General features: G+C 41.8%; 1 protein-coding gene across 2 annotated transcripts in view; it reads right to left on the bottom strand.

Annotated features, from left to right (window-relative positions):
* myo15b (myosin XVB) overlaps window positions 1–13,584 on the bottom strand; it is a 72,677-nt gene that overhangs the window by 11,648 nt on the left and 47,445 nt on the right. For both annotated transcript variants that reach the window (XM_089015624.1, XM_089015623.1), the window contains 10 exons: window positions 13,485–13,548; window positions 13,176–13,248; window positions 13,019–13,095; window positions 12,860–12,936; window positions 8,932–9,062; window positions 8,099–8,193; window positions 7,910–7,987; window positions 6,834–6,930; window positions 6,526–6,674; window positions 6,314–6,444 (listed from right to left, as the gene is read on the bottom strand). In XM_089015624.1, coding sequence (XP_088871750.1) covers window positions 6,314–6,444; window positions 6,526–6,674; window positions 6,834–6,930; window positions 7,910–7,987; window positions 8,099–8,193; window positions 8,932–9,062; window positions 12,860–12,936; window positions 13,019–13,095; window positions 13,176–13,248; window positions 13,485–13,548 — 972 coding nt within the window. The remainder of the gene's footprint in view (window positions 1–6,313; window positions 6,445–6,525; window positions 6,675–6,833; window positions 6,931–7,909; window positions 7,988–8,098; window positions 8,194–8,931; window positions 9,063–12,859; window positions 12,937–13,018; window positions 13,096–13,175; window positions 13,249–13,484; window positions 13,549–13,584) is intronic.

The following is a 13,584-nucleotide window of genomic DNA, read 5'->3' on the forward strand; positions in this document are numbered from 1 at the left end:
AACTTCTTCAAGAAAAAAAGTATTTTTTTTTTTTTTCAAATCAAACGTTTTTTTTTTAATAAAACACTACAAGACGTGTGAACTCCAATTTCTCTGCGGCTTTCAAAACTCTGAAGTACACTTTTCAGTTAGGGTGTAGTCCGAAGCAGGCTTCTGATTGGCTGCCGGCGCCGAGTATGCAAATTGCCAAACTAACGTTTGCCAATCAGAAGCCTGCTTCGGAGTACACCCTGACTGAAAAGTGTACTTCATAGTTTTGAAAGCCGCTGAGAAAGTGGAGTCCACGTAGCGTTGAACAGACAACACAACACATGCGCTGCATTGTACACCATGGCGACAAACGGCAGCTGTAGCGAAATCTTAAGCAAGGTATATTTAACACAAATTAGGCAAGGGAGCGTTTAAACTTTGCAACAATGTTTTCTTTTTTTTTGACGATTAGATATCTTTATGTGTTTTAAGTTGTGAAAAATCGGGCAGGCAACTTTATGGCCGGGCCGGCAACTTTTCAGAGTTGCCTGCCCGGGTGTCCACTAACTTTATGTCATGAGTTTCAGACACTGACTACAGTGTTTATTTTATTTTTATCAAAACTGTGCGCATAGGTGAGGCACACAGTTCTTCTGCCTCATGACAGGGGGCGCTGGTGATTACAGAGATTATTCTTCCGCCTCCCCTGCTGCATAATAATAGAATTAGTGAGAGCAAGCTACAGTAAACAGTGAGCAAGTTAAGTGCAACAATCCAGTCATTTTTTCATGTTTTTCACAATGGAGGATTACATATCTAAATTGAAACAAATAGAGAGACTTTTAAAACTGAATAAAGATAAGGAAGGCTTCTACAAAGAAGGTATTGGTAAGGTAAAGGTAACACGATAATGTTTTTTTTTTTTAATTCTTTTTTTCTATGCTACAGTTTATATAAAGAATGCCGACATGAAATTTTAAACAAAACACGTAACCAGTTGCCAATCAAATGGTGAATAAGATACTCTGTAGCGTTCATATGTTTGTAAATCTGACTGTGATGACGTCAGTGCCTCACCAGCCATGAACCTCACCGCACGTCGCTGGTGTATTTCCTTTAACTCTTTTAATACACTTTTACACGGGCCCCATTAGTTGCACAAAACAATCATCCAGTTGGTGGTAACAGTTTCTAGCTCATGGAACTACCCAGTGCTCAATGTCTTTCCATGTTCCCTGTAGCTTAGCCTCATCAATTGTGGCAATGGCATCAGTCATCTTTTGCTTTAGGAGTGACCTTGAATGACCTTCAACAAACCATCATTTTTCAGCAAGATGGTGCACCATCACATTGGAGGCTGCATGTGCAAGGATTTATCAATCAAACGTTTCCAGATCGGTGGATTGGAAGGGATGGGCCAATTCCTTGGCTGCCACGTTCACCAGATATCATAGATTTATGTTAAATATATTATGTACTGAACAAAGATAAGGGACCTAAACTGACCTGAAAACAAATGATTACTCACGTCATTGCCACAATTGATGAGGCTATGCTACAGGGAACACGGCAAGAATCTGTCTTGATGTGCTTCGTGCAACTAACGGTGCCTAAGTAATTTGTATTAAAAAAGGTTTATCTGCCCAGTCCTTGTCGCTCTTATTCAGTTTCATTCTTATTCAGCTTTTGACGCCTGAGATGGTTTTCCAGGCCCCTCAGACACAAGTGACATTGCTGGCTTGTAGCTGCTCCTCCATTTTCATCCTGTAGGCCTTTTTCCCCTCTCTCATCTTTCTCCTCAATTGGATGTGCACGAACTTCAGTTCCTGTATGTTCCCCGACACTAAAGCCCTTTTCTTCTCCTTCAGAAGAGCTATTATGTCAGGAGCAATCCACGGTTTGTTGTTGGAGAAACCCTGGTGGGTACGGTGTTCACAAAAGTTTATGTAATCCGTGATGGTGTCGGTGTGTGAATCAATGTCCTCCCATGAACCTCATTGAAGAGCGGACACCTGGATGACTCAAAGAAGTAAGGACTTGCACACTGCAAGAACCAAGACGAGGGCACGGAAAGTCCTACTGGACCGTCCACACCCTGTCCACCACCTTTTACATCTACTCTGCTTACGCAGGCGCAACCGATCCATGTGCATCAAATCCAGCAGACACTTAAACATATTCTTCTCCCTTAACTCTCAAAGGCAAGGGTGGGCAAACGTTTTGGCTCAGGGTCCACATACATTACTAAAAATCGACAGGCGGCCCGGGCCAGCACAAGATGCGGCACATATAAAAACTGCATGTTTTTCAGTCCATATCAAACAAAAACTGTAGCATGCAGTACAGGTGTATAACAAATTTATATATATATATATATATATATATATATATATATATATATATATATATATATATATATATATATATATATATATATATATATACACAGTGAGACCTCAACTTACGAACTTAATTGGTTCCCAGACAGAGTGTGTAAGGTGAAAAGTGTGTATCTCAAAAAAAAAAAATCCCATAGGAAACCATTAAAATGGGAACAATCCGTTCCTGGGTTTCCATAAAATATACTTTTCAACTAAATAAGCCTTAAAACTACATACGACCTACCTTATTGTATGTATAATAAATGTGCTATTGTATTTAAATGAAAGAAATGCACTGCACTGTACAATAAAGTGTGTAAAACCGGTAGTCAAGATAGTTAAAACATGGACAGATGAAGCAACGTTATCGCTACAAGAATGCTTAGACTGCACTGATTGGAGCGTCTTTGAAACTTCAACGGGCACATTGGATGAATACACAGACACTGTAACATCATACATCAGTTTCTGTGAGGACATGTGTGTACCAACAAAGTCCTTCCGCTCATTCAACAACAACAAGCCATGGTTCACTCCCAAACTCAGGCAGCTTAGGAAAGAGAAAGAATCCGCATTTAAACGCGGCGATCGAGCAGTTTACAAACTCGCCCGAAACAGGCTGACGAAGGAAATTAACATCGCAAAGAAAAGTTATGCGGAGAGGCTTAACAAACAGTTCTCCGCTAACGACTCTGCATCGGTGTGCAATGGCCTGAAAGCAATAACAAATTATCGTTTACCATCCCCCCAAGCAGTGTACAACAATGGTATGGCTGATGAGTTAAATACATACTTTTGCCGATTTGAAAAGGACACCCCCATTTCCCTGGTCTGCCCACCATTACCAGAAACTACCGTATCTCCGCCCTCTGCCCTACAGATCCACGAACTGGACGTGAGACGGCTCTTCAAGCAGCAGAAGATCAAGAAAGCTGCAGGACCTGACAGAGTGTCCCCCTCCTGCCTGAGAGTCTGCGCTGACCAGCTGGCTCAGGTCTTCACACAAATCTTCAGGTCTGTGGAGGATGCAGTCAACATTGGACTGCACCACATCCTCGACCACCTTGACAACACAGGAACCTACGCAAGGATCCTGTTTGTGGACTACAGCTCTGCGTTCAATACCATTATCCCAGAACTCTTCATCCCCAAACTTTTCCAGCTTGGTGTGTCCCCCACGATCTGCCAGTGGACCCTCAGCTTCCTGACAGGACGGACACAACAGGTCAGACTGGGAAATATATCATCCAATGTCATATTATTTGTTATTTAGTTTTTTTTTTTGTTCTTTTGACTTCAAGACGGCGCCGCGAGAGTGGCTGCCTTTCCAGTAGCTCATGTATTTTTTTTCTACTTTCATTCCTTTCATCACTTTGCTGCTGTGAAATGTAAATTTCTCCACTGTGAGACGAATAAAGGCATATCCAATCCAATCCAATCCACAACACGAACCGCGAGCACTGGAGCCCCGCAGGGATGCGTCCTCGCTCCATTGCTCTTCTCTCTCTACACGAACGACTGCACCTCAACGCACCCAGCTGTCAAATTCATAAAGTTCGCAGACGACACCACGGTCATCGGTCTCATCAAAGACGGCGACAAGTCTGCGTACCGGCAACAAGTGGAGCAGCTGGAGCTCTGGTGCAGCCGTCACAACCTGGAGCTGAACACGCTGAAGACAGTTGAGATGATCATGGACTTCAGGAAACATCCATCACCACAGCTACCCCTCACACTATCCAACTGCCTGGTGTCAACCGTTGAGACCTTCAAGTTCCTGGGAATCACAGTCTCCCAGGACATGAAGTGGGAGGTCAACACCAACTCTATCCTGAAAAAGGCCCAACAGAGAATGTACTTCCTGAGGCTGCTAAAGAAGCATGGCCTGCCACAGGAGGTGCTGCAATATTTCTACACGGCTGTCATCGAATCCATCCTGTGTTCTTCCATCACCGTTTGGTTCGGTGCCGCCACAAAAATGGACAAAATCCGACTTCTACGGACAGTTAGGACGGCGGAAAAAATCATTGGCACCGCCCTACCCACTCTCGAGGACTTGCACACTGCAAGAATCCAAACTAGGGCGCGGAAAATCCTACTGGACCCTCCGCACCCTGCCCACCACCTTTTCCAGCTACTCCCCTCAGGCAGGCGCTACCGATCCATGCGCACCAAATCCACCAGACATTTAAACAGCTTCTTCCCCCAAGCCATTAACTCTTTGAACTCTTTCAACAGTAGCCAAAATGGAACTGTATAGTGCCACTTAGTAGTTTTTTTTTTTGACAACGATACTAGTGCAGCGTGTTCTACCGGAAACAAATTCCTTGTGTGTTCTACATACTTGGCAATAAAGATGATTCTGATTCTGATTCTGATTCTGATTCTGAGAAGAAGACACTTGAGAGGGAGTCCTTTCTCCTCGAGATATTTCCTCAGTGAAGGAGCGAAAACATCATGCATCCAGTCCATAAACAGGAGACGAGTTACCCAAGCTTTGTTGTTGGACTTCCACATGACAGGAAGCTTAGATTTAATCACCTGGTTTCTTTTGAAGGCCCTTGGGGTTTCTGAATGATAAACTAACATTGGTTTTATCTTACAGTCACCACTGGCATTAGCACAAAACAGGAGGGTTAGCCTATCTTTCATTGGTTTATGGCCATGGACAGACGTCTCTTCCTGAGTAATGAAAGTCCGGTTAGGCATCTTCTTCCAGAAAAGTCCGGTCTCATCCGCATTAAATACCTGCTGAGGAACGTAGCCTTCTTCATTCACCAGTTCGAGGAATGACGCCTTGTAGGCTTCAGCAGCTTTATGGTCAGAACTGGCTGCTTCACCATGACCTATGACGCAGTGAATCCCAGTACGACGCTTAAAGTTCTCGAACCATCCATTGCTGGCTTTAAAATCATCAATCGTTGCCGAACTTCCAGGTTGCCGCGTGGCGATATCGGCGTGAATTAGCCGTGCTTTCTCACATGAAATAGCTTTGCTCACGCTGTCGCCGGATAGCTGCTTTTCGTGAATCCAAATTAACAGAAGTTTTTCAACTTCTTCGATTGCCCGTCGCTTTGAGAGCATGGAAACACCTTTTGCAACAGACGCACCTTTGATGGCTTCTTTGTTGCGAAGGATGGTAGCGATGGTGGACTTAGCATAGCCGCGCTCTGCCGCTAAATCACACAAACGCATACCTTGTTCGTGTTTTTCAATTATCTCCTTCTTCTCAGCGACAGTGATTTTATTTTGTTTCTTCTTGGACTGAACACGAGCCTGTGGTGGGTTTTTTTTCGGTGCCATGATCGTAAAATTATAAGCAAAAAGCTGCAAGGAGGCGATCGACGTGTGCACGTGTGGGAGGTGTGGAACCGAGCGCCGGCTGGAGCGCTGTTCGGTTGCCGAAGATCACTCCGCCAGAGCCGAAGGTCGTGTGCTTTCGTGTTCTTCCGCAGAAAATTATGTATTGATGTATACACATAAGTGTGTAATATGAAAATAGTTCTTATTACGAGGCGTAATTTTCATAAATTTGACGTTCGTATGATGAAAAGTTCGTATTATAAGGCGTTCGTAAGTTGAGGTCTCACTATATATATATATATATAGTTATCTCAGCTCTTCTCTTCTTAGCGGTCCAATTTGTCAACAGTTTTTAACATGATCACAATCAATATATTCCAGGAAATGTGGAAACATGCGTTGAGTTGCAAGCAATTCACTCTGAGCATGGATATTGCCAGAATCGGACTGAGCAAGAATCACATATTTTTTTTAGGTCTCGTAAAGTCTCGTAAATTTGAGTCTGTCCAACTCGAAGTGTCTCTTGAAATGTCATACTAGGTGAACCACCTTGTTTAATCGGTGTTCCACCAAGTTCCAGCTATACACCCTCTTCTTCCAACTAAGAGCAACAGCCTCGATTTTTGATTTATTTGGCAAAAAGAAAAAAATACACTCACGCTGAGATCTGTATTGTCATTCCTTGAGCCAGGTGCTGCAGGACTGCCAGCTCTGCAATCTGCTCGAATGATGAGGACCCATTTGCAGTAGGGCTGAGCAGGAGAAGCCCATTCAAGTAGTCATCTTTGAGCTACATAGATAGATCATAGATGAAGCTTACAAATGGCTCTGCTTTGTTGTAATTTATTTCTTAGTAAACTAATCAATTTACCTGATTGTAGTGGAAGTCCACATATAAATCATTGTTGAAGCACAGAGGGATTTGCCACATCACTCTTCTCAATGACAAGAAAATGCAGCCATCATCCAGCAAAAAGTCCATCACGTACTCACGCGAATGAAGAGGGCGCACAATTTCGTCTTAAAGTAAGATGGGAACGTGCAAAAAAAAAAACAACAAAACATGGCTGTCATTCATCTATCATTTATTAGCAGCGAAGTTTGACTATGAATATAGTTTGAAAATGAAGGAGGTTTGAATAATTAAACTGTAAAATGTCTCATCGATCTGAACTGTACCTTTCTGGCGATGGGCCACGATGGAGAATTCATTCATTTCGGAGGGATTTGAGATCCTCATTTCTTTGCAGAGGTCACAGATGACCTCTGCCGCCATCTTGAGGAAACAAAACATAAAATAAATGAATGTGACTAGACCCCTTTACTTTCTCTCCACTGTAACATCTCCTGTGATGGGATAGTCAGAGGATTTTTTTTCTACCGGAAATACAAACAATGGAATTAGTCTGGACTCTCAGCACTATTGATATTTTTTTCTGCTCATTCTTGCCCCTCCAAGACATTTGATCTTGAGTACGCCTTAGATCAGGGGTGCCATGACATCAATCGTGATGGACCGGTAGCTCACGGCCTGATTCCAAGTCGATCGTGAAGTAATAATAACTCTTGGACTACCTAAACGTTCAAATAATAACTGTGTGTCTCTCTGCGGGTTTGTAATCTATTTTTCATGTTAATACCCAGAGGGGGACGAGGAGCTAACCGGAGTTAGCACTTCGCCGCTTGGATAACCGCTGTCATCCTCTCAGCCTAACTAACAATGGGAAGAAAGGTGCTTCCAGTGGTGAAATCGCCAATATGTATATAAGTGGAGCAAACCAATCGGACAAGCATCGAGCTGCTGTTAGCTTGGAGCTGTGGCGTCACGCGCGTCCTTCAACCCTTTGATGTCTTTGAAGTCTTTCAAGTGAGCCTGACTCATTCCCACGCAGGCCAAGGGTATATAAGTAGCCAGCGTGGGACAGACAGATTGGGGGGAATCACGGGGCAGAACCATTCGGACTCAGACACACACGCAACTCGCAGAGACCCGCACAGCGTTGGACGAAGTTTGACAGCACGACTTGCTCGACTCCACGCCACAATCAAACTCTGTCTACTGTCACTCTACCTGTCACTTGCCTGGGAGATCATACAACGAACCTACTTACGATAAAATGAAACGTCAAACTCTTTAGAGCCATAGACCACCAGCCAGAGGGGGATGAGGAGCTAACTGGACTTAGCAATTCGCTGTCATCCGCTCGTGTTGTTTCGGCAATTCCAATATTATCCGTGAATGGATTCATACTTACACTGAAGCTATGGATCTTGACAGGCAATTTCACTTCACCTGGCAGCTCGATAGAAATGAGCTGTGAGGATTTACCCATCTGCAAAAAGAAACAATGATGAATAATGCAAGAGTAGTTTATTACCTCTCTAATTTGATCACATTTTGAAACAATACTTGATCATGAAAAAAAAACAAGAGCTCAACTTGCCAGGTTAGCTTGCAGCTCAACATGCGAAGGGATGTTACGGCGACCGCCAAAATTGAGAGATCGCTGAAGGTTATCCTCACACATAGATGCCAGCTCTGAGGGCAAATATAATTGTGGGAATCAAAGATATGTTCCATTTCCTTTTTAAATCATTTAACCCTTTCACGCCACCCAGCGCTGTATAACAGTGAACAGCTTATCTGTTACCAGGTTACAAGTTGTCATTATTAGTGCATGAAAGGCCATATATACTGTATGTACTGACAATTTCATTGGAAACATCCAAATCACTTCCTTATTCCATTCATTTCAGAACTGTTTTATCCTCACCAGGGACGGAGGAGGTGCTGGAGCCTATCCCAAAAATCTTTGGACAGTCGGCGGAGCACACTGACGAACAACCATCCACACTCACACACGCACACACACACACACACGCACGCACGTACACACACGCGCACACACACACACGCACACACACACCTAGGGACAATTTGAACTGTTCTATCAACCTACCATGCATGTTTTGGGAGTGTGGGAGGAAACCAGAGGACGCAGAGAGATCTATATATATATATGTATACACAGTAAAGTCTCGTTATATCGATATAACCGGGACTATCGATATATCCGATATCGATATAACGAGACTTTACTGTATATATATATATATATGGCCAGAACTACCAGGAAATTTTACTTTGCTGACAAAGCCTCTTAGATAAGAAGAGAAACGTCCGACACCTTCAAAGAAGTACAGATGACGGCTGAAGAAACCTTATCATCATTTACATTATACAAAACTGAGTCCATTTTCACGATTACTGTTGTACCTCTGTAATGGTGTTCAGAGTCTGTAGTGATGTCATGCAGGTGGGCTGTAAAATAAGGCTCGAGGTTGCCAGAACAAGGGAAGAACCCAGCAATCAGGTAGAGCAGACGCCAACCTAGAATGCAGCTTGATCTGTGTAAATAAAAGTAAATGTGTTTTTTTTTCCCCTCACGGTTGAACACAGATTTAAACTTAAACTAGATCAACGAGCAGCTTTGAAGGATTCTTACAATCTGGATGACTTCGGGATACTGACATATTGGAATCGGAATTTGTTGAAAATTGCACAATGAACCTCTAGTAGGGCGTTCAAACTATTTCGTCTGAGGCAAGCATTCATTCTTAGGACAATTGTTACAAAACAACTTTACGGTAATCAGACAAGTCACTTCTGAAGTTTGCAGGATTTTGGGGCAGTCAACATTGTATCACAAAAGACAATATTCACCCTCCTTGTAGCCAACATTCAAGACCAAAGCAAGGGAAAGCCACAAATTCTGGATGATTCATGTGATATCTTCGTAAATCAGACATTAATGCCGCAGAACGTGGAAGAAATAATTTGTACTTGTAAAATGGAATTATCTTTATTCACTATTTTAAAAATACATTCTATTACTATTTTAGTCACAAATAGTTTGATTCTATGTTTCATATGTAAATTTAAAAAAAGCTGTAGAACTCCTTTTTAAGCTATGTTATGTCTTTATGACTGAAACCACTGAAGCAGTCAGTTGTCATTCACCTAATACAGGGATGTCAAACTCATTTTTTTGCAGCGGGCCACATTGGATTTATAGTTTATAGTATATTAAGATTCCTTTCATCACTTTGCTGCTGTGAAATGTAAATTTCTCCACTGTGAGACTAATAAAGGCATATCCAATATCCAATATCCAAGACTATACTATATTATAGTATAAGAATAAGAATAAGAATAAGAATAAGAAGAATACATTCCATTTATAAGCCCCTTTCAAAACTCTCAAGGTAACTTTACAGTCACAAGATACGTTTTTCTGTGGGTGAGCAGCGGCAGCCACATGGGCCAGCGTTCACTCAACCCGAAAGTAACTCAAAAAGATAGAAAGCTAGCTGGCTAATAGATAGCCAGCTAGATAGCTAGTTGTGTTAAATTCATTCTGTCTCCTTATTGTCTGTTACAAATTAGCTAGATAGCTATTTAGCTAATAGATAGCTAGCTAGGTAGCTAAATAGCTAGTAGATAGCAAGCTATCATTTCATACGCATTAAACAGTTTGAAGATATTGGATATGCCTTTATTAGTCTCACAGTGGAGAAATTTACATTTCACAGCAGCAAAGTGATGAAAGGAATGAAAGTAGAAAAACAAAAATACATGAGCTGCTGGAAAGGCAGCCACTCTCGCGGCGCCGTCTTGAAGTCAAAAGAAGATCCTCATACTTATGTATGATATGGGGGGCAGATGGGCTATAATTTGTGATGAAACTCAAAATGTGAACGTTTCTTGATATTTCAGCAAGACCAAGGCATTTACCAGAGTAAAGTCCGTGACATGATCAGTGAGAACAAGTCTCGTCTCATTGTGGTTTACATGGGACAATTACAAATGTTGGTTCGGACTTTCGCAAGCATCATTGGATTGGATTGGATTGGATTGGATTTGCCTTTATTAGTCTCGCAGTGGAGAAATCATGGCACTTGAAATGCTTGATTTGCACTTGTGGGCCAAATAAAATTCTGTGTTGGGCCAGATTTGGCCCCGGCCGGGCCTTGATTTTGACTCCTGTGGTGTAGCGCATACAATGACAGAGTTGAAGGTGATCGCGATTGACCTAGAGCCGATGGGTCTCAAGTTGGCCGTGAGGGATGATAGAGGGGGAAAAAAAACATCAAACTATGTGCGTGCGATTTATATTATATATTTTGGTGTCAGCGCTTATTGCACACTGATTATTTTCTCAGTCTCGCTCTCACAAAAAGTATTCAAAAATGACAACAAAATAGCAGGCAACCTTTCACTTAATGAGAAAGAGAAGCAGATCTATGATATATTTTTGGAATACAGTGATAACTCGGTTTACAAATCCCTTGGTTTACGAACGTTTCGGTTTACAAACGCTAAAATTATGAAAATGTAACCTTGGCATACAAACTATTTTTCAGGATACACACAGAGCGCCACAATGAGTGATGTGTCGTTAGCGAACGAGCCTGTTCTCCTCACAACAAAATGGCAGCCGACTTGTTTTTGTCCTCTAGTCCCCGCCCCAGTCTTCGGTTAAAGCCACGTGATTGGGCAAGAACGCAGCAGCGAGGGAGAGAGAGAGAGAGAGAGAGAGAGAGAGAGAGAGGCCGTTCTGCAAACAACAAAATGGCAGCCGACTTGTTTTTGTCGTCTATTCCCCGCCCCCCAGTCTTCGGTTAAAGCAGCGTGATTGGTCAACAACGCAGCAGTGAAGGGGCGGTTAAATATGAAAGAGACAGGCAGACGACAGAGAGAGAGTGAGAAATGGATAGAAAACAGTGAAATTTTGACTCGTTTCAACTTTGATAGTTCAAAGGCAGAGTGTAGACTGCAAGGTTAGAATATCTGATCAATCAGGCTGCACAAATAACCCGCACAAGCCATCTGTACACTTGATGCAAAAAGCTATCAACCCAGCTAAACAGAACACAATTGATGAGGAACTAGGTAAAATGATCGCAGAGAAGGCAACGTTCCTCATCAAGTGTTTAATGCTGAAGAAACCAGCCACTCCATTCCATCAAGCCACCAACGACCATCGCTAAGGTAAACAAAACGACTTTATTATATAGTCCAGTTTATTTCTTTAATTATAATACCATAGCACATTTATTATACATAAAATAAGGTATATTTTGTGTAGCTTTAAAGGACAACCAACGTCTCCGAACAAGTTGTGTCCATAATTTGTAAAATGGCTTCAAATGACTTCTACTGAGTGTATTTTACAAAGATTCCACTGCATATAGCTATATTTTACGTTTTAAGACTCACGCTGAATATTCTGAAAGTCTTGTTTTTGAGTTGGTGACGAGTCCTCACGTTACGTCACTGAAGGAACGCCCCTGACCGAAAAAATGTATGATTTCCTCTTCAGAACTATTGGAATAATATTCATAACTGGATGAGTAACAAGAAAGCATATTCTCCCAATCTGAAGCCATTGTTTTGACTCTCCAGGAAGGCAAGACGTCTTGGCGTGACACCACGAACAAGGGGGCGGGACCTTCTGAAACTGGCCACTTCCGGGTTCATTGTTTTGCACATTTTGGACACTAAGTCATTTTTATTGATGTTTTGCATTTGACTAAAAATATCATACTGCGTGTTTTGTGTATTTTAGTAGCTATAAAACGTTTTTCTGATATCAGTTAGGGAACAAAAAAGTGATGTCGGTTGTCCTTTAAGGCTTAGAAAATTAAAAAGTCGACAATAATGTTTTATGGGGACCTGGGAACGGATTATTCTCATTTTAATGGTTTCCTATGGGAAATTATTTTTTGGGATACACACTCTTCACCTTACACACTCTGTCGGGGAACCAATTAAGTGCGTAAGCCAAGGTATCACTGTATATTTAATTTGGAATGGAAAGAAAACTGTGGAAGGACGAACACAGTCCAGTGTAAGGAATGGAATAATAATAAGGTGTGGCCTAACAGTGGTCTCATGTTTAAGTAACTGTAATGAGGCGTTTGGTAACAATGCCTCCAGTGTCACTCTTGTTGATTCTAAATGAGAATTTGAAATGTTGGGAGCAATTTTAGCAAGCATCATGAAAGTTGCCACCGTTGATTTGCTTTTGCAAGCCACATAAAACGATGTGGTGAGCCAGATTTGGGCCCGAGCCTTGGGTTTGACATTAGTTTCATACGTAGTTCAGTGATGCGTGATGAGGTCTATGGAAGTAGTTATTTACTTAGTATGGTTGTTGGTGGTTTGCTTGATAACCTGACAGTAGATTTCATCTCTCAGCAGTTCTCTTTCCTTTCCGAGCTGTAAAGAGAATGGAAACAAGATTCGTCTTTATTATTCAAAGTTATTTTGTGTGGAGTCGACGACTGGTGTTAGAACTAACCAGCAAGATGTGACTCAGACAGTCTGTTTGGGTGGTTCGCGTTTTCATGGCTTTATCACCCATGAACTGCATCACATCTTTGAGGAATGCATGATTGATTAGAAAGCAAACGACATTTTTTTATGTAGAATTCGATTTTTGGAGTGACTATACTCACTGCTAAAGCATTGGATTGATAAAGCATTGCTGTCAGCTTCATTGTAGAGAATTAGGGACTCTTGAATGGGTACCTGAAAATTAATCATATACAGTAAAGTCTCGTTATATCGATAGTACTGCTTATTACGATACTATTTCTCTGAACGCAAGGAGAAAATTTACATGCCGCAGGATCGGATATATCGATAGTCCGGTTATATCGATATTTTTTTCCTGAGAATATCGATATAACGAGACTTTACAGTATCTTTTTTTTGGACGATGATGGACGACTTGAAAGGAATATTTATTGATGGCTTCAACTTACCTTTGTGAATTCAACTGCCTCGTGAAAAGTATTGACACTTGCTTTGGAGCCGTCATTTTTCATTCTGTGACAAACAGGTAACGATAAACAGGCATTAACT

Source organism: Hippocampus bargibanti, linkage group LG15 (assembly GCF_051943395.1).
Source record: "Hippocampus bargibanti isolate YZ-2025 linkage group LG15, ASM5194339v1, whole genome shotgun sequence".
Classification (NCBI taxonomy): domain Eukaryota; kingdom Metazoa; phylum Chordata; class Actinopteri; order Syngnathiformes; family Syngnathidae; genus Hippocampus; species Hippocampus bargibanti.